Source organism: Cyprinodon tularosa, unplaced genomic scaffold (genome assembly GCF_016077235.1).
Source record: "Cyprinodon tularosa strain WSP-4 unplaced genomic scaffold, ASM1607723v1 ctg759, whole genome shotgun sequence".
Classification (NCBI taxonomy): Eukaryota; Metazoa; Chordata; class Actinopteri; order Cyprinodontiformes; family Cyprinodontidae; genus Cyprinodon; species Cyprinodon tularosa.
In genome coordinates this window covers 234,521-258,066 of record NW_024039517.1, presented here as the reverse complement: position 1 = coordinate 258,066, position 23,546 = coordinate 234,521, and the positions used below count along the sequence as shown (strand labels likewise).

Genomic DNA, 23,546 nt, shown 5'->3' with positions numbered 1-23,546 from the left:
GCTCCCTTTCATCCATGTGCTCATAAGTATTTGGTGTCCCTGTCAATATTTTATAAATAGGTAATCATAGTACAGTCTTTAAACCAGACTTGTTTTTTCCACCATCTCATAAATTTCTGAAACAGATCAAATCAGTCTTTGTTTTTCTTAACACATTGTGAGACACAGATGGGACCAAACAGCTTTAATGTACAGTGTTTCAAAAAAGTTTATTCATGTTTAGCCCTTAGATAAGAAATGCATAGAAAGTTCATGAGTAAGGCTTGACAAGTGAGAGCATCAGTGAGGAAAAAGTGATATGTATCAGTGGAAGAAATTAACATCTTGATCTGTGTAGCAATATTTATTTGTGCTTTTTTTAAAGACTGAAGGGTCAAAAGGTGTAAAAAGTCAAACCTACTTGCATAATTTCCTTTAAATACACTTTAAATTGTGTGCGCTACAATAGATGCAGAAGGAGAGGGGGAAAGGAGAAGATTTGCTAGACATCTCGTTGGAACAAAAATCTCTGTCCTTTAAAAAGATGCAGTTGAAAATTTGAGAGTCTAATGTTCATTCTTCCATCCAGGATCCACATGCTGCTGGAAGACACTCATCTCTTCAGCAGGACCTACAGACAGAAACTTGAATTATTCAATATCTAACAACAGGTAATTAAACAAATACAGGTTCATTTTAGGAATGAACTTTCTAATTTTACAAAATAAAAAAAATGTATTTACAATATTAAAACCCAGATAACTGTATTTAGATAATTTTTCTAATGGTCTACTTTAATAATTTACTCTTAAATACTGTTTTTTATTATTTGTTGACACAAAAGAAATATCTGTTTGTAGCCAACATAATTAACTTATATTATGTTCCCATGGTGAACAGAGAGTTCCTGAAATAAATACATTTAGATAATAATAGTCTGAGATATATTGATTTTTTAACTGAGAATAAAGCAAAGAAGTAGTATTTGAAATGCAAGTCATTAGCAACAAAGGCTTTTTTTAAAACAAAATAAGAAAATATTTTAGTAAAGTAAATAACTTTCCAACTGTATCCAAGACTAAATGATTATAAAGATTTCTTTGGTAATGAAAAGCAAAAACAGTACAAACATTCAGAGTCAGTGATTTTCAGGGCTGCCATTTTGGCCTCAAAGAGATCTTCCTCATCCACATTATTGAAATCAACACCTTTGTAGCCCTTCATCTCCACACAGTAGTGGATAAATCTGCAAAAGACAGAAAAAGGTAGAAACATCAACTGTAAACTTATAAGGTTATGTTTGAGTCACATTGTTGAACACGTTCTATACCTGCAAATCATTTCCTCTAAACAGATGCATATATTTTTTACCCTGGGTTAGGGTAGGTTTAGGGTTAGGGTTATTAGACAGGTTTGTCATGAGCAAATAGTAATCAACATAATTCACAAGTGCAGTGCTGCAGCCAAATAACAGTTGTTTTGTTTGTTTTTTAAAGTTGAACAGGTAGTTGTAGAGGCATGGGGAATTTAGTCCTATTAATGCTGCTTTCCAGACAATTAGCACTCTCAGGATCTAAAAAAAATAAATACAAAATCTTTTAAAAGTGGTTGATCTACATATTATCAGGGGAAATCATAAAGTGTGCAAGAAGGTTTTAGCATCCACCCCTAATTCCCCATTGCTGTAGAAAATGCTTCGGAGCCCTAGAATCTATCAAAGCCATCACTTTAAGGGCAAAAAAGCTAGATGTTCCAAGATTATGTCTTTCAAGCAAATAAAATAATATCAGCAGGCTAAATGTAGCTTTACCATATTTCTCTTAACCATCATCCACATAAAATTGAGCGTGCTATTAAACTCATGAATGTCGAGTTTTTTTGTTGTTGTTTTTTTTGTTTTATGTGTCATTTATACAATAAAGTATATTTCAAAGTAAAATCGGCTTAGAAAGACAGACAGACAGCATTACAGCAGGTAGAAGTGGCTTGATACTGATTAGCTTGAAATATGGTGACATAGATGATTGAAAATATGCAGACCTGGTAAAGCCATATAATAAAAGTGTCCAAATTTTAATGAAATGGTGTTTTTTTTAATCCTATCACTAATAAAAGCTATATTGGGGTCCATTTAAATTTTATGTAACACTTCCCATGAATGTTCTCCCAGAATAAAATTTGTGTAGTTCAGATAAGCTCCTGATCTTAGTGCATTCATATGACAATGAGGAAAACTTCAATCATCCGACTTACTTCTGCCATACAGGGTCCTTTCTGAGGATCACAGGGTTCCCTATGACTATAAGAAGAGACTTTGCTCTTGTCATGGCCACGTTGAACCTCTAAAGCAAAAATACATACAAGAAAGTTGTGATTTTTATTTTTTCTATAATGAGAAAGGGAAAGAGATATGTGTATATTTGAATTAATAAGAAATTAGACAAACCTTTTCATTTGAAAGGAACCCTATATTAAAGTCTGTGTCCATCTTAACGTAGCTGAGACTGCTACGCACTGTGGAGATTATGATGATCTTTTTCTCCTGGCCCTGAAACTCCTCGACAGATCCTACCTGAATTAAAATATTAACAAACATCAAAGGTTATAATTCTTTTTTTTTACATTTTAATCAGCCTATTTGCTTGAGTACCAACTAACAGATTTAAACACTCTGTGAAACTTTTAGCTTTCCTTTCTGGTGGGTAAATGGCACTGTGCATTAACAGGAAGGGGAGGAGCAATAATGTGTTACTATACAGCAAAAGAAAAATTATGTATATAAAAATTCCAGAGAAAGTATCTAACTGGAAATATATTAAAGGAGAAGTTCGGTTTTTTACACTTTAAGCCCATTTTCTGTAGTGTCCAGGATGAAATCAAATGATCGACACCAAAAGTTTGACAATTGCTCCTGTCTCTGCTTTTTGGCTCATTTAGAATCCACCCCTGGCTGCTTCATAATGGCATGTCGGATAATGTCCTTAAAACAACCTTAAACGTTCTTTTTTTTAAATATGCTACTCACCGGGTCGTCAGCGCTGTTCAATGACGTTCCAAAAAAAGTTTCGTAAAGAAAAAACGTTCCTGTAGTGTTTTATTTAGCATTTTGTAAATCCCATTGAGTTCTGTTGGAATAGTCAATATTCCCCTGCCACCGGAAACGGAAATGGGGCCTGTTTACACAGTTGTAGTCTTTTCGCTTCACTCTGTGTACTCCGACGTCGAGAATCAAGAATCCACCTTTCGTATTCCATTTTCAGAGTTTTTTTAAAGTGTTTAACAGAGACGTTAGCACCTCGACGTCGGAGTACACAGAGTGAAGCGAAAAGACTACAACTGTGTAAACAGGCCCCATTTCCGTTTCCGGTGGCAGCGGAATATTGACTATTCCAACAGAACTCAATGGGATTTACAAAATGCTAAATAAAACAAGACAGGAACGGTTTTTCTTCACGAAACTTTTTTTGGAACGTCATTGAACAGCGCTGACGACACGGTGAGTAGCATATTTAAAAAAAAGAACGTTTAAGGTTGTTTTAAGGACATTATCGGACATGCTCTATGCTAGCCATTATGAAGCAGCCAGGGGTTGATTCTAAATGAGCCAAAAAGCAGAGACAGGAGCAATTGTCAAACTTTTGGTGTCGATCATTCGATTTCATCCTGGACACTACAGAAAATGGGCTTAAAGTGTAAAAAACCGAACTTCTCCTTTAAGGAGATAACAAACCTAAAAAAAATTTCCTGAATATTCTTTCAGAAAAAATATATAAATGAAGAGCTGCAATGCCAACCTGGAGTTCTTTGAGGTCTTTCAGTGTTTTCAGAGACTTCAGCGCCTTTCTGATTTTCTCAACCTATAGGCCAGAGATGCAAGGGATGTCAGGTCAAACATTTCCTTCTTAAATCAAACGTTACCGCTGTGCAGCCGCACTTGTTTCCTGTAGGGGGTGATTATCCCGATGTCTTTGGCAGACAGCTGCGGAAGACCCTTCTTTCCCTGCGTTTGCTCCAGCGTGTTGAGATACATGACCAGCGTCTCGATCTCTGACACATTGAAGAAAGATGGACTATTGGCTTCTCTTTCATCTTTTCCCAGCACACCATGGAAAATCACTGGGAAACCCTGTTGTTGTGAAGAGTACTTAGTTATTATCAACCAAGGCCATTTCCAAGTGTATCAGTTTAAGTTGCTGTTAAAGATGTAAAAAGCGAAAAGTAACTTAATGAGAGTAACAAAGATTTAAAGTGTAAGCAAGCTTGTTCCAAGATAAAAAAGAACAGCATAAATGTACAGAGAAATAAATATTAGAGATTCATCCCTGTGTGTTGAACATGGCACATGTTCAACACACAGGGATGAATCATTTTGAACATTTCGAACACATCTTCAGATTGATGAAAGTAGAGGCTGCTGTCAAATTTGTTCTACTGAAGGAAAAGAGCTTGTTGAAGTCACAGTAAGTATTATACAGTTCAGTTAATTTTCACATGACTTTTGAGCCTTTTAGGTGTATTGCACCTTTTGGGGAAGGGCTTCCCAGTTGCAATAAGTTTCACGCTCCAACTGGTCTGCAAAAACCTGCAATTCATCGTTGTAGAACAGCTCGTTGGGGATCTTCAGAATGGCAGCATGCGATCTAAGAGTAACACAGACAACAAAATAAGCTTGTCCAGCTCTTTAAAATAAATGTTAGAACTGAGAACATGTCCGTCATTCCCTTTGGTGTTAGGCATTGTTTCTCGCTGCTTCTTAAGTGCATGATATTACTGTAATATTACTTGCATAATAAAATAAATGTTTTGAACAGAACTGCAGCGGACTTTAGGCAAAATGCAAAATATTTATACAGAAAAATAGATAAATTCTTTTCCTTACAATCTGCAAGGCAAATGCAGATAAAAAAAAAATCAAAGTTGCATATAAGGTTTTGTAAGAAGGCACAGTCTGCCATGTACCTGTAGTTCTGCAGCAGTTTTGTGACAAAACGAGAATCAAGATCCTGATAAGGTTTACGATTCATCAGCCTCTCCAACAGAGAAAGACCTGGAGGTGAGTCACACATAAATGCATGTCACAATCTAGTGTATCAAAGGCAGCAACTTTGAAGACTTGTGTTTGCAATGCAGTCAGTTGGATTTCCTTAAGTAGAAATTGTTTTACTTATTTAAATTATGAAAATAATTTAGCTGCATTACTTTACAGTTATGATGAAAATGTCATCCATGTATTTGACTTTCAGTCTGTTTGTCTGAATGTAGTGAATAGACCACATAGTGTTGTGTGTGTGTGTGTGTGTGTGTGTGTATCCATCTATATCTAGATATATGTTTATTGTTAATTAGTGAAATATAAATAAAGTGAGCTAAATACCAAGACCAGACTGTAGGGCATGAGAAGATCGAATGATTGGTCCCAGCTGTTTGGGATCTCCTGCGAATACCAGCTGACCGTTTTTTGGAGAGAGCAAACCTGCAATACAAACCAGGAAATATAAGTCAGGAAAAAAGGTGAGCACCTTTTTACAAATGTGCACAAAACTATGTCGATATTCTGCAAATTTTAAAAATGCAAAGATTTGCAATTGCGATATTTTCTTTGAATAACAAAATAAAAACTGCACGTGAATACATTTTTTAATGTGATGACTCTGCAAAACAACATGGCAGTGGTGGATGTAAACACATGAGATATATCCATATTTTAACCATGGCTTTAGAGCAGAGGCAATGGATTAGCGGACCGCGGTCAGGATCTGGACGCGCCTGCTGGCTAAGCAACATCTATACATTACTGCATGTTGTCCAACGGCAGTGTCTAATTTCACTTGCGCTGCTTCTCCTGTTTCTCCGGAGGGTCCGGGACCAGGCTACACGTGATACAAATTAGCCAATGAGCGGTGTCAGTCTGGGTTGCTGCTGCTAGCTACTTTTAAACACAGCAGGCAAACCTGTAACAAGCCGGGCGATGGGAAAGAAGGAGAAGACGATGAGAAGAAGTAAAAGAAAGTGTGGACTGCTGGAAGAACTGCGATGAACTGAAGTGAAATGGTGCTCTAAGATGACCCTGCATATTTTGAGCATGTTTGGCTTAACCTGCTGCTGTGAAGCAGGATTCTCCACCATGAACATTATTAAAAAATAAATAAGGATCCAGGCTCAAAATGAGAACCTTGATATGTGCGTTAGAATGGATTTGTCGCCAATAAAAACCTAAGTTTAAAGCCTTGCAGGGCAGCCTTAAGCCCACTGCTCTCATTAGGCCAAAAAAAGAAAATAATATGTGAATTAGAAAATTGTATATATGCCAAACTGAACAGTTGTTGTTCTCTACTTCTAAAAAAAACATAACCATTTAAAAATTCGAAATTCTCGGAAAATATGAAAACAATTTTCTTTTTAACTTCTTGAAGTTGCATATACACAGCAATATTAGCCTAAGCTTTATTTTTCTATTTTACTGCAAATACCTGCAATTGCAATAATGCACTGTGGCTCTTCTGCTTGACCAGCTTCATCCACAAACACATGAGAAAAATGTCCAACAGGAACCCCTCCAGTCACAAACCTTAAAGGTAGAAATAAGTGTAAGAAATATTCTGTAGCCAACCAGAACTGAAAGTAATGGAAAAAATTTAAATCCAAAAGTAATGTAAACACAAAAAAAAAAAGATTATATTTTACACTTGTAAAATATAACAAGGCACTGAATATAAACAAAAAGGTATTTTTACATAAGGTCTCAAAGGTATAGTGGAGGATGTTCTTTTTCAGGGTGGATCATCAAAATAAGTGGTCCTCTGAATTGTCAATTATTCTGGTGATATGTTTACGTAGGGCCAACCTACGTGCTCATCCCCATTTTCACTTATTGGTGGTGAGTCTGACATAGTGGAAAAATTGCAAATCTTCTTTTGGAAAGTAAGCTTGTATGAGTGATGCAAACAGCAACTTTTAAACAGAGCGTGCACGAGGAGAAATGAACTTAGAAGTTAGGGTCTATTCAAAAATTCGCAAAAATCCTCCACTTTACCTTTAATACACCAAGCCTTATCCAGCTTAGGAAAAAAATAAATCAATAGGATAAAGAGTAGAGATGTGCCATCCGATACCTGGATCGGTTTTCAGTTCCGATATTGACCAGTTAGCAGTATTGGATATCAGCGATTTCATATACGAAATCCAATCCAATGTACCGTATATTTGGTTTGCAACTGACAGCATTGCAAACTATTTTTTTTCTTTTTGCTGTTTATATGATAATACATAATATTAAGTACATTTATATCATTGTCAAGTTGTTACCTTTTTGAAAAATGTTTATGTCAAGGCTAAAGCCTTCACTCACTTGGGAAGATATATGGGACATTCATTTTACAGTTGAATCGGACTGGTATCAGATATTAGCCAATGCGCTCAGTACAGATATCGGTATCAGATTGGATCGGGTAAAACAAATGGATCAGTGCATCTCTAATAAAGACAAGCCCAATCATTTACACAAATAAAAACTTAAAACGCCTCTTCGGCATTCAGTTTTCAGCTGTTTTAAATGTTAAAATTACATACAGCAGCTGTAAGCTGAGCAACAAACAGGACTTCAAAGGTCTGCTGGGTTTTTTTGTTTGTTTTTTCTCTCTCTTTTCACTCTTAAATGACCTACCTGCCTGCTGTGAACAGAGTTGTCACAATAACTTTATATTTCATCAGAAATTCCTTCTTTGGAAAAACAAAACAATCGTTTTTTTCATCCCAGTTGCTGTGTTTCTGAAAGAAAAAAGCAAAAAGGCAAATATTTTTTATCAGAAAGTAAATATTTGAATGAGGGGAATCTTAACAGTAAGTTCCCTCTATTGCAGCAATTAGTATTATTCATCTCCATCATGTTGTGCTTCCAAAAATAACAAATAGACAATTCAATTTACTTCCAATGCATATACTAAAAAATTTTTTATTTGTCAAAGACAATTCAATTTTTAACTAAAAAAATAATTTAAAAAAAGTAGGCAAAGTAATTTCCAAGATTATATTAGTGGCCAATTTTTTTACCCTCTGAAACAAGAAAATTTATTTGCCGTTAGTGTTATTTCTTTTTGAAATTAAGTTATTTTAAAGACACTTTCTGTCATAATCTAAAAAGTTTCAAACATTTACTTCAGTTCACTTTTTTTAAGTGAACTAGCTCAACTGTGTGAGATCAGCAGCTGATGCTTACCAGTAGGCCTGGTGGGACAGTGTTTGGGTCTCTGCTACTGGCGTACATGCGGTACAGCTGATTGGAGTTGAGGTGAGCTTTCAGCCTCTCACAAAGCAGGTCACATGCACTGTTTGAAGGTGCACATGCAAGGATGTGTGAAGATGGGTCTACCCTGGTAACCTGAAAAACAAAATAAACTTTACTAAACCTTGAAATGACCTTCCTCAGCCCACTCAGTCAGAAAATATCAGAATAATGAAATATCAAGTAACTCCACCAGACACCTTAATTACAGAAAAGCATAAAAAGGGTCATAAATATACTTTGATAAAAAAAAAAAAAAGACCAAAGCCCATTTGATCATGATAAAATAAAGCAATATACACCAAGCGTCTGTCCTGATAGTGTTTTGAGGGTTTGGTGTTTTGAGCCTAAACTGAATTTCAGAACTGTGGAACTATTACAAAGCAGAATGGTGACAACTGAGACAGCCCAGTGAGCCCAACTTTCCTGCTATGTCTAATGGAGGACCAACCCTGCCATCTATCTATCTATCTATCTATCTATCTATACATACATACAAAATTCATAATAGACTGTTCTATTTTATTCAAATTTGTTTATTTTAAAAACATGAGACTAAAAGGTCTATCAGGACAGACACATCCCTTGTAAAATAGCTTTAAAATTATTATCAGAGTGGAGTTTGCCGTATATTGCCCACATTTACCTGGTTTCATGATGTTAGTTCAACCGTGAGGTTTCTAGAATATGCTTTATATGATTAGATGTGGAAAACGGTCTGTGCGCAGCACATGCTTTTATTTTGAAGGCACCCCAAAAAACCTACGCACCTTAGTTCTACTGCAAACTAATGTGTTTCTTTGGGTTTAACAGATAACACATTACAATAAAGTAACCCGACTAACTGCTGCTAAATGTACTACTCTAACTATACAACCAAAGCTATAACCCTTCTAAGTTGAATGAACACGGTGGAAGTTAGCTGTTGCTACTGCTCTACATAACCAGGCAGACAACCACTAGCAGCTACTGACCTCAGCCAATAGGAGTGAAGCTGCAGCAGTGATGCTGTTCCAAAGCCCGCCCCTCTGCTTTTACATTTTACAACTGCATATGGAGGAAATACAGGAGGTGGAAGAACAAGTGGCAGAAAAAGGAAAGGCAGCAATAAATGGCTTAAAAGAAATCAATTTGCTTAGAAAATGCTTGGATTTGAAAATATGAGTAATCAAAAATAAAAAGCAAACTAAAAAAGTTAGTCAATAATATAAAGGGTGAAAAAAAAACAGATTTTAAATATATTTGGGTGTTCACAAATTAAGAAAATTAAGGTAAAAAAAAATAAAAACAAAACATCAATACATTTACTAGGAATTAATGATAAAAAAAATACAGCATTCCACGATCTAGGCCCTAATCGGAGAAAATGACAGACGAAGTGTGCTCCTGATGTCCAGTCTGCTCCATAGCTTTGTTTTGTTCGCTGTAACCGCAGAAAATCCCGCCTCACAAAGATAGGATGTTATAGATAGGATGCGTCTTGAACTGAATTAACCTGTGTCAAGAGGCACAGATGCACCGACTGATGTAATTGGGAGAGAATAACGCAATTTTTTACATTTTTCAAAATAAAACACCACTCAGACTCTGATCGTCGATAAAATATATATATATATATATATATATATATATATATATATATATATATATATATATATATATATATATATATATATATATATATCCCGGTGGTTGGGGACCGCTGCTTTAGAGGTACAAATATATAGCAAATATATACGAACACATAGAAAAATAATGTGCCAGCAGGAGGCAGCATTGTTTCAGAAAAACCTGTTCAGCAGCTGGATCGAACCACTGGTACATACATTTTTTTTAAAGTCATAACATTACTATGCCCCTTTAAGTGAAAATAAATGAATATTGAACATCATATTCTTTGACTTTGGGCTTATTAGACTAATATTGAAATTATTAAAATAAAAAATCTAATTCATAGCCGATTACCAATTATTTACCCGCTTTTAAGGCATACCTAACTCACAAGAAAAAAAAAAAAAAAATTTAAACTTTTATGTTAACTCACTTGTAATTGTCTGGCAGTTAAGAGTTAGTTGTCAATGTTGTTTGGAAAATTAATATAATTAATAGAAAAAGCCACAAGTTATTAGAAAAAAAAAATCCTTGTAGCAATGTGGAATAGGTTGATTTTTAAAATACATATATAGAGATAGTTTGCATTACAATTCTCTGCAGCTCTCTATTGTGAAAAAAGTACCTGTATGACATTTTGGGAACAGATTGAGGGTTGTAAAGCATTTCTTTTGTCAATAATAGTCAGCCCTAAAATCGACTTAAATTCATCATGAGGGCCACTGCTAGCAGAAGCTAATTCAATATTATACCACGTAGAGTTCAAAGCTGTTTCTAAAAGGCTGGTGTCCTGCAGGGAAACATCTCCTTCAGATTACAGATCAGCAAAATAAATAAACAAATAAGCCATTAATGTAAATGAGATGTGCTTAAGCAGGAAAACAACTAAAACATGAAGGACAAAAGGGAATTTGGAATACCCTGACTTGGAGGTTAAAGATATTTCTGAAGGTAGTCATGCTCATGCATCAGTATCTGAACTGTTAACCCCAAAGACAGACGTATGGATGAATGGATCAGGAATATACTACAGTTGACCCAATATTAGCCTTCCTCCATGTCTCGGCCGATGCGTGAATAGGTTTGATGATGCATTCAGCGTCCATGCTTTGACATCATAAGAGGTGCATGCATTTTAATGAGGTCCAATAGATTTCCAATATTAATACATTTTCTTTGATCTATTATTAGTAGTGCCTTTTTGTTTAAAATGAGACTTTAACATTTGTTATCATGGTGCCATTTTTAGATCAAGTATGTGAAGGACGAGAAAGCAATAATCAACCTAAAAGAAGAAAAAAATAAATAAAATTAAAAAAAAATGGCAGTACATAAGGGAATCAGTTAGACTGATGTCAAAATAATTATCGGCCTTAAAAAAAAAAAAAAAAAAAAACTGTATTGATTTTGTAGAACATACTCAAAGCAAGTCAAGTACCTTTTTAGACAGTAAGAAACTTGTCTAATACCTGATTAATCGCCTCAACCACAGTGATTGTCTTTCCAGTTCCAGGTGGCCCAAAGATGATGTAGGGAGCAGGCTTTGATGATCCAGCAATGATGTGTTCCACTGCTTTACGCTGCTGCGGGTTGTTTTCTAGTTTGCGGTTAAACATGCTGCCGAGTAATGAAGAAAAAAAATAACAAGAACAGGTTTATAAACATCAGAATCACTTAATCACTTAACAACTTGTAGCTTCCCACTGAGACACCCCTGCACAACCGCACAGACACATACACAGACACACACAGCTGAACCTCAAAAATACCTGTGCTTTGTTTAGTTTTACCATTATTATGAGTTTCTACCAAAGCTCAGATGTTTCCATCCATATAAAGGGGAATATCATGTTTTTAGCAATAATTAAAACCAGGTTAAATGCTTTTTTCTGGTTAGGGCATACAGCTTGGAATCCTGAGGTCCTGAGTTCGAGCCCCACTCCCACAGACTTCCACTCTGGGTCTCCGAACAAGACCCTTTACCCCAGATTGCTCCCCGGGCACCACACGATGGCAGCCCACTGCTCCCCAAGGGGATGGGTTAAATGTAGAGGTAAATTTCTATGTGAGATCAATAAAGTTCAATTATTGAAGATTTTAACTTAATGCAGACCTTAGTTTAGTGATAGAAAAACTTGGTACTGCTGTATCAGAAGGGAAAAGCATCTCCCCGAGCTCGTGTTTTACTGCCAGGTCCACTGCTCGATGCTGCAGCTTCATGGTCAACCTGTTGATGGTGAACTCCACGTCAAACTTCATATTGGGGAGAAAAGTATCCAACAACCTGTAAGGGGTACAAAGAGGAGGGCAGAATAGTAAGGTTTGTAGAGATTATGAATTGTTTTGTTTTTTTCTCTGGATCTCACCTTTTGGAGAAGCCCAGCTTTACCCTGTCCAGCTCTACTCTGTGAACATATCCATTGTACACCGTGACTGAATAGCCCGTCTGCTGAGATTTTGTCACCTTCAGACAGTCTCCTCGCAGGACAGAAGGACGATTTTCAGCAACACCAGGAACCTGTTTGATATGGATTTTTTTAAATTTATTATTTATTTTTCTATAACCAAAATTTATCCAGTCCTATTTAAATTTCACTGCATTTTAAACCATAAAAACAAATCTAGTTTTTAACATTGTTTTGTTCTGCAGATTAAACAAAATTTTGAAAACATTCTCTTCATATGCACAAAGTAAAGAGGCTATTTTGCTGTTGGTAGGGCACCGATTCCAACTCAAAACCCAGAATGGCTGGGCTTTGAGCGGTTTAAATTCTACATTAAAACTAGACCCACTTAGGCTAAAAGGAGGTTTAGTTTAAATGCAATAAATCTCTAGGTCAAGGTTTGTGATTTGGACAAAAAAAAAGACTATCTAAAGATAATTGAAGTATAATAGCCCTTTTTTTTATAAAATTATATTTATATTAAATTACAATTATATTATTTGTTATTAGATTATATAAATTCCAAGCTCTGTTCTCTTTTTGACATTCTAATACAAATGAGGGATTTTCTTAAATGCATAAAAATCCACTTTTAGATGAAGTTGTCTAAAGCTTGAAAGAAAGAAAAGAGAGAATATGGTACGTATGATTAGGAGGAAACAGAGATAGAGAGAAAAAAAAGCAAACTACATCTTAATAGACATTTATACTTTGAGTGTGAGAAGTTTCCCGTTGCCTTGATCTTTGGTCATGGTTTGATTGTGGAGGTCATAGTTTCCAATGTCCACTTCCATCTGTATCTCTTCCAAGTGAAGCAGAAGGTGAAACCGACGGGAGTAGTTCTTCATGTCTAAAGAAGACTGAAGAAGCTTCCTGGAAAGAGATGCAGAGGTTTGATTAATATTAAATTAAAATACCACACCGAGATTTTTGTTTATTGGAATCAGATGAGCAAAAGTCCCACTTTAATGGTGCAAGTTGCTGTCTGGCAGTTGGAGAAAGGTAATTGGAATCCTCCATTTGTGTACGGGCCAGTTCTTTCAGGAAGTTGGAGTACTTGTTATCTCCTAATTTCACGATGGTTTCCATTTGCTGAACAGTAGAACTGAAACAAATTAAAAACAAACATCACTCAATGACTAAAATAAATAAAAATGAGTTATAGGTCTTTTGATGGAAGAAATGCAGCTCAAATAACTTTTTTTTCTAAACCAAATATGCAGCGATGCTTAAAGACAGAAAAAGGCGGTGGGATTTATTAATCGAATAAAAGCACATTATTTCAGGTATAATTTTCCATTTCTTACCTTGGCGGTGGGAATCCCTCAACCACCTCTCTAAACGCTGGTTTGGATTTGACTTTCTGAAAACGTTTATATGGAGATACAGGTCCCAGTTCGGCCCCTAGCGAGGTCTTTACCTCTGCTTTTATCTCCCTGACAATACAAAAGGTCACTGGCTTTGGCTGGTCCAGCTGGAACTCAAAGTAGACTGTGGCTGGGAAATATCCGCACTCGTTAAGGATGTAACAAACAGAAACATCATAGCTTTCACCTGTGGAGAGCAAAAACAAACAAGCAACATAGTAATCGCCACTGACCTCCATCACACTTTGTTTTTATCCTTTAAAGGTACAAACTACAGATGATTGTTTCCTTACCAGGACACAGGAGCAGTGGGTTGGCTTTAGTCACTTTCCTTTGATCATTTAAGTTGAAACAGCGAACTCTGTCTAGGACTGTGTAGTTGATGAAGTTGACCATGTGTGGCCCAGTGTTTTGAATGGTGAACTTAATGACAAATGGCTGCTTTTCAAAAGCAACAGAAAGATGAACTTCCCCATCACTTCCTTTCGGGTCTGATTCGATTTTAATTCCCCCCTTATCGGAAATCATTCCTTTCCTGTGATGAGCCAAACATGAGAAGGTTACATTTCTTTATAGAAACGCTTAAAAACATTATCAACATACAGAGCATGTTGCATCCAGGTGCTCTTGTGCTTCGAACTCCATATAATGTAATTGAGCAAGCAAACAGCAAAGTTAAACTAATTATGTTAAATTAAGTTAAATTAATTATGAACATCAGGAACTAGGGATGCACGATATAATCGGCCCCCTATCGGTATCGGCCTGTATCGGCCTTAAAACTGAATATCGGACATCGGCCACCCCACCGATATTTAACCCGATATTTGATCAGTTTCTGAGTTTCTAAAGTCTAAAAAAAAAAAAAAAAAAAAAAATACTTCTTCTTCCTCTAAAACTTATTTTTTACTGACTTAAAAACTTCTAAAGAGGGAAAAAATATTGATACATTAAAATATCACAATATCTTCATATGCTGATATACTGCCATTTAAAAACACAATAATCTCTTTTACTAATGAAATATTGCTATATGTCATTGTTATGCTACGAAATCCCCGAAAATTCACGAAATTTTGCCATATTTTTATATGTTGACATATTGACGCGGTATCGATCTATTTTACTAACAAAATCTCACAAGAATTTGCAAAATATCACGAGAGTTTGTAACAGAACGATGAAATTTCACGAGATTTTGAAAGTAAAATAGATCGATACCGCGTTTTTAAAAATCAATTTGATATCAGCATATAAAAATATATTTGAGTATATTATTTTTCAAAGTGTCAGAAATGGATAAAAAAACTGCTATTTTCAATGACTACTTATTTTTGTCCAGCTTTAACATCGGTATCGATATCGGTTATCGGCTACATGAGTTTTAAAATATCGGCATATCGGATATCGGCCAAAGTCCCAATATCGTGCATCTCTATCAGGAACCCAATGTCTTCCTTTAGTTGTTAATGGATACTGGAATCTCTCTGATTACATTTTACAAAACACATGATAAGATACACCAGGTTTCATCTGAATATCTTCTCAGCTGAGCTATAATTATTGTTTTAATCGAGGCATAAAGCCACTCCATATTCCAGCACTGTGACTTTAGGGCTGCAAACTGACCACATCAACGTCAGCTCCCAATTTTCAGCCTCAGAATTAACTGAATTACACCATTACTGTGCACAGAGCTCCCCAAACACTAACACTGAAGAACAGAAGCATTCCATGATATTCATGCACCTCCCCATTTAAATAACTTCAACCTCATCAGGTCAGAAATACATTTAAAGACAATATAAATGTGTGATAAAATTGTGATGGATTCCAAAAGTTGGAGCCATAAATCAACAAGTATGGGGTCATGAGGTCATAGGGACTATAAATATCACTTAAAAAAAAAAAAAAAAAAACATATTTATAGGCTTTAAAGATGTGGAAACCTCCCTTAAAAATAGAACCAAATAAAAAAAATTTGATGCCCCTCCCTCTCTTTTTTATTTCCCTTATGCCTATTATGAATAGATTTTTTTTTAAAAGGGAGTCCAACCAATAGTTTGGTTCACAAGTCCATTGCAGTACTATTCTTACTGGATTAAAAAAAACCTTTGGATTAAAAATTGCTGGTAGAAAAGGGTGAAGCAAATCTGGGGCCTCTAGAGCAGCGGTCACCAACCACCGGGACCGTACCGGTCCGTCGGTCATTTGATACCAGGCCGCACAAGCCGGATTTTCTGCGGTTACAGCGACCAAAAAAAAGCTACGGAGCAGACAGGACATTAGGAGCACACATGTAATTCAACATAATGGTGAGTTTTATTTTTATGCTGTTCGTATTTGATTTTATGCCATTCGTATCATTTTATTTGATTGTATTTACCCCCCACACTTTAAAGGCCGGTCCGTGAAAATATTGTCTAACATATAACCGGTCCATGGCTCCAAAAAGGACCAGTCGATCGCGATCTACCAGTCGATGGCGGGCGTAGTTTCAGTCGATCGCGAGAAGATTTACAATGTAGACCTATTTATGGCTATGACAAAAAAAAACATTTTTAAAAACACTAATCAAATCATTGATCACGAGACGCCAACGTATGCATGGTTTGCCACGGTTGCTAGGTTGTTACCAGGGACTCTAAAGCGCGAAGAGGAATCTGCAGAGATAATGAGATAATGACATCTATTTTTTTTGGATCAACCGCTGCATCATTCAGCAACAGCTGTGCGGCAGTATATTAAATATGAAGCATGTCATGGACATTGCGATGAAAATCGCTTGCTCTGTTCAGGCCGGGAGTTTTCAGAGGCGTTTATTCCGCCCAGCTCGAGGAGGCAGGTGCAAGTCACCACAGATCTGCTGCTGCACACCGACGTCAGGTGGCTGAGCCGTGGCAGATTCCTCAAAAGATTTTTGGACGATTTAGAACAGACGAGGCGTGTAAACTTAACCTGACAACAGCCAGATGCATGTCTCGCTCCGTCTAGCTCCACTCACATACATCTGGGACACTGCCATAGGAATTGCCTTTACTGAAGGCTGGGCCTTATCAAAACTCCTTGCATATGATTGGATAAGCCACTTGTCTGTCATCTTTATCGACGAGCTATTTCAACCACTCACACCGAAGCTAACCCGTGACGCTGTGACATCTTGGATATAGCAACAGTGGAATCAGCGCAATGTCGGTAAATGATCAATGTCGTTTGTGCCATGAAAATGTGCAGATAAAAGGCAACATTGTGCACAGCAGACTTATTTTAAAAAAAGAAGCCAACCAAAAAAGTATAGACGAACGACTTACAGAACTCGCTTCTCCACTACGTCACATGCAGGAAACACCCGCCCTGCGTCCTGATTGGCCAGACCATAAATTTGGTTGTGGAAATCACTTTCAATGAGCGGTGTCCCAGATGTATGTGAGTGGAGCTAGGGGGAGCGAGACATGCATCTGGCTGTTGTCAGGTTAGTGTAAACTTGTGCTGTATATTTATTTCCAAACTTCCACAGAACCTTTCAGTAGCAAGCTACATTCAGAACTGCCCTCTCGCTCTAGCCTCCAACCCGTGACGCCACACGCCGCATTGCATGCTGGGTATTGGATTTCAAGAGCTTTCCGGCTCATAACATCACAGGAACTTTTTTTCCGAAATTAAAGAAAAAGTCAACAACCCATTCTGCTGTATGTTACATCTTCACATCCACATAGTTTGTACTTAGTAGTTTCCTATTTTTATCTGTTTTCCTGTTGAATCTTAATCCATCTGCCGGTTTCTCTGCCAATGCCAATGCCCAGTGAAGTTTATCATTCTGAAATAGTGGACTTCCCTTATCCCTCTTCATGCTTTGAAGTGATTTTAGACTTAGACAGATTTTTCAAATTTCCCTTGTGTTTGGCTTGGTAGATCTCGGCATGCCATCAACTGGAAAAGTAGATCTTGGTTTAAAAAAGGTTGGGCACCCCTGCTCTAGAGTATCTACTCCCACCACTATTGGTCACATACAGAGGACAGATAAACCTATAATTTAGACACATATAAGGTCACTAAATTAGAAGCGAGAGAGTCAGTATACAGCTACAGCCTAAAGGTTAAAGGGAAGCTTTTAATCTGATTAGAAGAATTGAGATGAACTTTTGTTATTGACCAAATAGTTATTTTCCACCATATTTTGCAAATAAATTCTTTAAAAATCAGACAATGTGATTTTCTGGATTTTTTTTGTCTTATTTTGTCTCTCATAGTTGAGGTATATCTATGATGAAAATTACCGGCCTCTCTCATCTTTTTAAGTGGGAGAACTTGCACTATTGGTGGCCTACTTGTAATTGCTTAATCGTTAAATGGAGTATAAATTAGTGTTGCACCTATACCAGTATTGGGTGGGGCGCCAATCCAGCACTAAAATGGTGGTATTGGCAAGTACCAATAAATAGGGCGCCGATACCATTTTGAGAGCCAAAAGTTTATTCAACTATCGTCACCCATTCCAGGTAGGCAATAAAAAGTTCTACTGGATTCACTTTGTATTAGTCTTTTTCTTGCTTCACTAAGGTAGGCAGCAGCTTCACAGAGCCATGATGGCAATTATTTTACATCCAAGTAGTATGCAGTTCTTCATATTTACACACACACATCGATTCCAAACAGATGGTATCGTATGGTATCGGCCAATACTGCACAGCCAGGTATCGGGAATATCGGGACCTGAAAACATGCCTTTAGCTGACAGAGCAACCCACCTTGAGCACCAGTTGTACCAAAATTGTATTTTGCATTTAAGATAAAACATTTTTTTGTCTGTCAATATGCTCCATCTAGAACTTGTTAAGTTGAAAAGTTTTAGTTTCATCCAGTCTAATTTCACAAAAATCGTTCTTTAAGGAACCCTCTCACAATTATTAAATTCTTGGAGTGTCAGTTGTAATCTGGAAATACACAACTTAGTTTTAATCCAAGGATTCAAGGTTTTTTAATTTGCATTTGTGCTTAACCAGCAGTCAGGTATATTGGATTTCTTGTGCAAATCCTCTCACAGTCACAGCTTTGAGAATAAGATCAAACATAAAAGACATTTTAAAAACAAAACATAAAAAGAAGTATAACACTAAGAACGCATAAAGCTGAAGATAAATTGGAAAGCAAGAGCTCTGACTGGACGCAAACTCCCACAAACCTGTTGGTCTTCATCCTTTGGAGGATTTCTGCTGCTGGCTTCTTCTTGGGGGACAGCCCAGGATCTGGGTTTGGTGCAGGGCGAGGAGCTGACTCTGTTTTCCCCTGAGCTCTATGGCGGGGTTTGGGGGGAGACCGCTGGTCAGAGGACACCCTGACCTGCAACATCCATCATTCCTTTAATTAACTTTTTTAATATAGTTAAAAAAAAAAAGAAAAAAAAAACATGCCCTGACATGAAGAAGAAGCTGGTTCCTCTTGATGACACTTACATTAGGATCGACATTTCTGTAGAGTTTCCCCTTTTTTAGGTAGACATGGTTGAATTTCATAAGAGCAAAAACAACATTGGAAAAGTTGGGATGTTTTGCTCCTTCTCTGTGAAAACACGTTTTAGAATGAATAAAAACTTAAATGACTGCCTAACTTTATATGACACCGACCGTGTGAAACGTACCTGAACCTAAACTCGGTGTTATAGATTTCTCGCAGCTCTATTTTTTTGTATCTGGACAATCGGTTTCCCAGAAAGTCAAGGAAGTCCAGTCCAGACTGCAGTGAATCTATGAGCCTCGGCATGTCGGCGTCCTCAGAAGGCCTCAGCTTTCAGCGACCCCCCCGAAGAGGAAGTGCAACACCCAGCAAGCGTCAAACTGAGTTTCCGCTAACTCCAGCCTCACTTGTAAAATATAACTGTTGCCGGTGTTATTTTCATAACCTAAAAGACAGGTTAGCGTGCATGTAGATCTACTATTTTGTGTGACGTGCGCAAACGCCCGCCACGCCCCTTAAAGGAAGCGTATCAAAATTTCTGACAGCGAGGTAAAAGCAGTCAGTTGCAGCAAAAGATCTGATCAAAACAAAATATTTTTTGCGGTGTTTTTTAACTATAATGACCATTAAAATCTTACGAGTTTAGTTATTTTCAGACAGGAAAATGTTGACACACCCTTCCGTGAGGATGACGTATTTGAAATAAATGCTTGCCCTTTAGACAGAATCAAAACTCATTATGACCTTGTCCGGAAGTTTGGATTCTGTTCTGACGAAATGAAACTGAACTTGTTCAGATCATATTGCACATCACTGTATACGGCACATTTGTGGTGCAACTTTAAAAAAAGCCTGTCTTCATAAATTGAAGGTGGCTTATAATGATGCACTAAGACTTTTGTTAAATAAGCCCAGATGGACCAGTGCCAGTGAATTGTTTGTATCTGTTAGTGTCAGGACTTTTATGGCTGTTTTGAGAAAGCTTATGTATACATTTATTTCTCGTCTAAATGAGTCTGATAATAGAATTATTTTACTGATGACCAATGTCAAATATAGTGCAGATAAATATTCATCTGTGCTTTGGAGACATTGGTATAATTGCCTCCTGAAGGTTTAGGCACCTTCACTGTTGTACTCTTATTCTTTTTTATTCTTAGTGTATCTGTTTTCTTTTAATGTATATTGGACCTTGAGTCTGTAATAATAAATTCAAAACATAGCAGATTGCTGGCTTTTTTTATCACTTAGAAAGGAGGTCACAGTTTTGTTTTTGTTTTTATAAACTTCATAGAACGCTTTGCCAAGATAAGAGTTTTACTTTTTTTTTCTTATCCCTCTCTTTCTTGGAGCCTGCTTTGGATGGTTTATCAAGACCTTAGGAGTTGAATTGCCTGTGAATAGCCCACAATTAGGCAGGCTCAGTCTATAAAGTCCAAGTTTATTATTTATGTTTTTCTTTGTTTTAATAAAAACAATGATGACTATCTTAAACAATCTTTAAAGTCTTCAGTTATTTTGTTAAAAATAATTATTTAAATGTCTTGCCACAGTTGGAAATATTTCCTCATCCAGAAAAGTTGGATGATAGACTAAAAATTACAATAATTAATTACTGTTTTTTTTTTTAATCTATCTCTTTCTGAGCCATGGAGCCTGCTTTGGGTGGTTTACCAAGACGTTAGGATTTAATTGCCTGCTAATAGCCCACATTTATGCAGGTTCAGTCTATCAAGTCCAAGTTTATTCGAAGACATGTTTAACAACAGAAACTATCTTGAGCTGAAGGGTGACAGCATAAAAACAAGAAAATACATTAAAAACTGTGTAAGGTAAATGACAAAATTATTTTTTGGGAGCACAGATTTGAAGTAAATTTAAAAAATTCTATCTTAGTTATTTTTTTGAAAAATTTATAGTTTGGGATATTTTATTTGACAAATAATTACATTATTCACAGCATGATGCACACACACACACACCTATATATATATATATATATATATACATACATACATACACACACATATATATATATCTATATCTATATATATAGATATATATATTTATCTATTTATATATATGTTTTAAGAAAATAATGATGGCAATCTGAAATAAAGTTTAAGCTCTTCAGTTATGTTGCCCATAATGAATCTAAATGTCTTGCCATATTTCCTCATCCAGAAAAGTTGGATCACAGACAAAAAATTGAGAGGGAAAGGCTTCACTGGGTAACATACTGACGGATTAGATTACACAGCACATCCCTGGCTTTATTGTTCAATTTGAACCTTTAGGAACACAGTCCAACTTCCTTTTGCTCAATTTTTATTTGTTTTCAGACAGGATCATGATTACACACTCTACGGTGATAATGATGTGTTTTAGATAACGGCATGCCCTTTGGATACTCTTTTTCATTTCTCAAATAATCAAGGCATATATGATTGATTAATAACGTTGAATGGCGCAACTTATTAAAGTCACCTTCAAGTCTGTCTTGGGATGGGAGAGAAGCCCCGCAGCTTGTTTCAGATAAACTGCGGCCTTGTTAGCTTTGCTTTTTCATGTAGCTCTTTGTAAAAATTAGCTACTTTCTAAACTGCAGAAAAACAAAAGAGCTGTGTTTTCCTACTTATTCGTGTGCCATTCAAATGAGCAGTGATGACTGCATGTTGACTTTGAACTCCAAATTAAAGGCATTACAGCATGTAACTGTATAGATGTGTTTACCCATCCTCATCCTGTCTCAGAGAAATAGATCACAGTTAATCTTTGCTTTTATTTTCCTACTGATGGTACCGCAAGGGTTGACATTAAGGATTTTTACCGGATAAGTGACTTTCATATTTCATTTGCCCAGAAACAATTTTTACTTGCCCAATATAATGTTTGATAAATATAGTTCCTAATATTCATTTTTGTATATATATCAATGAAACATGTTTGTTTTTAAAATGTTTTTTGTAATTCGGTATTTTTTAATTTTACAGGTTCCTGGTGTGTATATGCATGCGTCAGATAATGAACTCAAGCCTACATTACAGTGTTAACATGCCTTTCAATCCTTCCTGCACATTCTTTTCAAACTAAACTTTGCTTTAAACTGTTGTGTGCTTGGGAAAATACAAATTGTAATGTTAAAAAAAATAAAAAAAAAAACTTGACAGGTTAAAAACCTAAGATAAATCACAAGATAGAAGTCAATGTCACAAATGAATAACTTAGTTTAGAGTCCCAGTATGTTTATACAAGATAATACTATTAATATAATGTGACTTTTCTAGAGAATCATTATACAGTTATTTTATACAGGGTTTCCACAGCCTTACATGATTTCAGAATTCCCTGACTTTTAACTGACTCAGGATTATTTTTTCCTGACAAAATAAATGCAGCAACAAGACAATAATAATAACATAACAGGTCACCAATTTAACATGTTTAGCTCTATAACATTTAAATGCACCTCTCCAATGTCTGAGAGAAAAAAAAAGAACATTTTTTTAATGTATGACCACTGTACAGAATACTGCCATATGATAGCGCTCTCTAGCTTGTTTGTCGTTTTGGTAACTACTGCGGCAGCCTACATTAAAATTACCACTAGGGCTCTGTTCGAAAACCTAGGACGCATCCTTAGAAGACCGGATTCGAAGGCCGATTACGTCATAGCGCGGCGCCGAGGTCTGGAGGTCCACATAGATATCCATAATAAAGGCTAGATGTCTTACGGCGGAGTCTCAAACGTAATCACCGGCGGCCATCTTACCTCAGGCAGGCTTTCTGTTGTGCTCTGTGGTACCTAATGTAAGGTGAGTGATCAGCACGAACACAAATACTCTTATCTAACTGAATTCTTGACGGATTTACAAACAGTTTGGTTTCTTACAAACATTATGAACGTGGCTATAATTCTAGATGCTTGAACATGACGAAATTGCTGATTTTCTTGTCGAAAAATGACTTAATCATTCAGCATAGTTGTGCATCACGGCTACTTGCGCAAGTTATCAAGGCTGAGACTATTAGTCAATTATATAGGTTTTACTGACACCAATAACGATTGTATGACAATTAATCTTTGGTGTAAATTATAATATTTGTGGATGTGGTTGTAGTTATTAGTTGGCTAATAACAATAATCTGAGTGTTGTTGTATTTTCATTATTAGCCTAACGTTAGCTGGCTAATAACAAGAAGCTGCAAAGTGAGACCTAACGTTAGTAAGTTAGCAGCTAACGTTACAGTTTAGCTAGCTGCTAACGTTAACCAGCAACTTTACATCAGTGGAAGAGGCAGAATTTAACATGATTTCCAATCGATTTGGTTTGTCAACACATCTTACATTATGTTACAGGAATTTGCTGGGTTTATTAAAAGGAAGATGCCAGACTTTTGCTATGACAT

The 23,546-nt window shown here is 36.4% G+C and overlaps 1 protein-coding gene across 1 annotated transcript; it reads right to left on the bottom strand.

Annotated features, from left to right (window-relative positions):
* Positions 1-183: 183 nt before the first annotated feature.
* mov10a (Mov10 RISC complex RNA helicase a) lies at positions 184-19,640 on the bottom strand. The gene is made up of 22 exons (XM_038270263.1): positions 19,321-19,640; positions 19,136-19,241; positions 18,865-19,022; positions 13,976-14,217; positions 13,623-13,869; positions 13,280-13,420; positions 13,026-13,188; positions 12,238-12,389; positions 11,985-12,155; positions 11,341-11,488; positions 8,195-8,356; positions 7,643-7,746; positions 6,450-6,547; positions 5,354-5,452; positions 4,939-5,026; positions 4,502-4,619; positions 3,914-4,105; positions 3,774-3,836; positions 2,426-2,551; positions 2,233-2,321; positions 1,110-1,225; positions 184-610 (listed from the first exon to the last, which is right to left on the bottom strand). The coding sequence occupies exons 1-22, from the start codon at positions 19,440-19,442 to the stop codon at positions 546-548; spliced, it is 2,970 nt and encodes a 989-aa protein (XP_038126191.1). The 5' UTR covers positions 19,443-19,640; the 3' UTR covers positions 184-545.
* Between the last annotated feature and the right edge of the window lie 3,906 nt (positions 19,641-23,546).

Excerpts from the sequence above, each read along its gene's own strand:
- mov10a (XM_038270263.1), bottom strand. The coding sequence starts at position 19,442 with ATGCCGAGGCTCATAGATTCACTGCAGTCTGGACTGGACTTCCTTGAC. Across the intron at positions 12,156-12,237 it reads AAGCTGGGCTTCTCCAAAAG|GTTGTTGGATACTTTTCTCC; the intron begins GTGAGATCCAGA and ends TACCCCTTACAG. Across the intron at positions 1,226-2,232 it reads AAGGACCCTGTATGGCAGAA|ATTTATCCACTACTGTGTGG; the intron begins GTAAGTCGGATG and ends TGTCTTTTGCAG.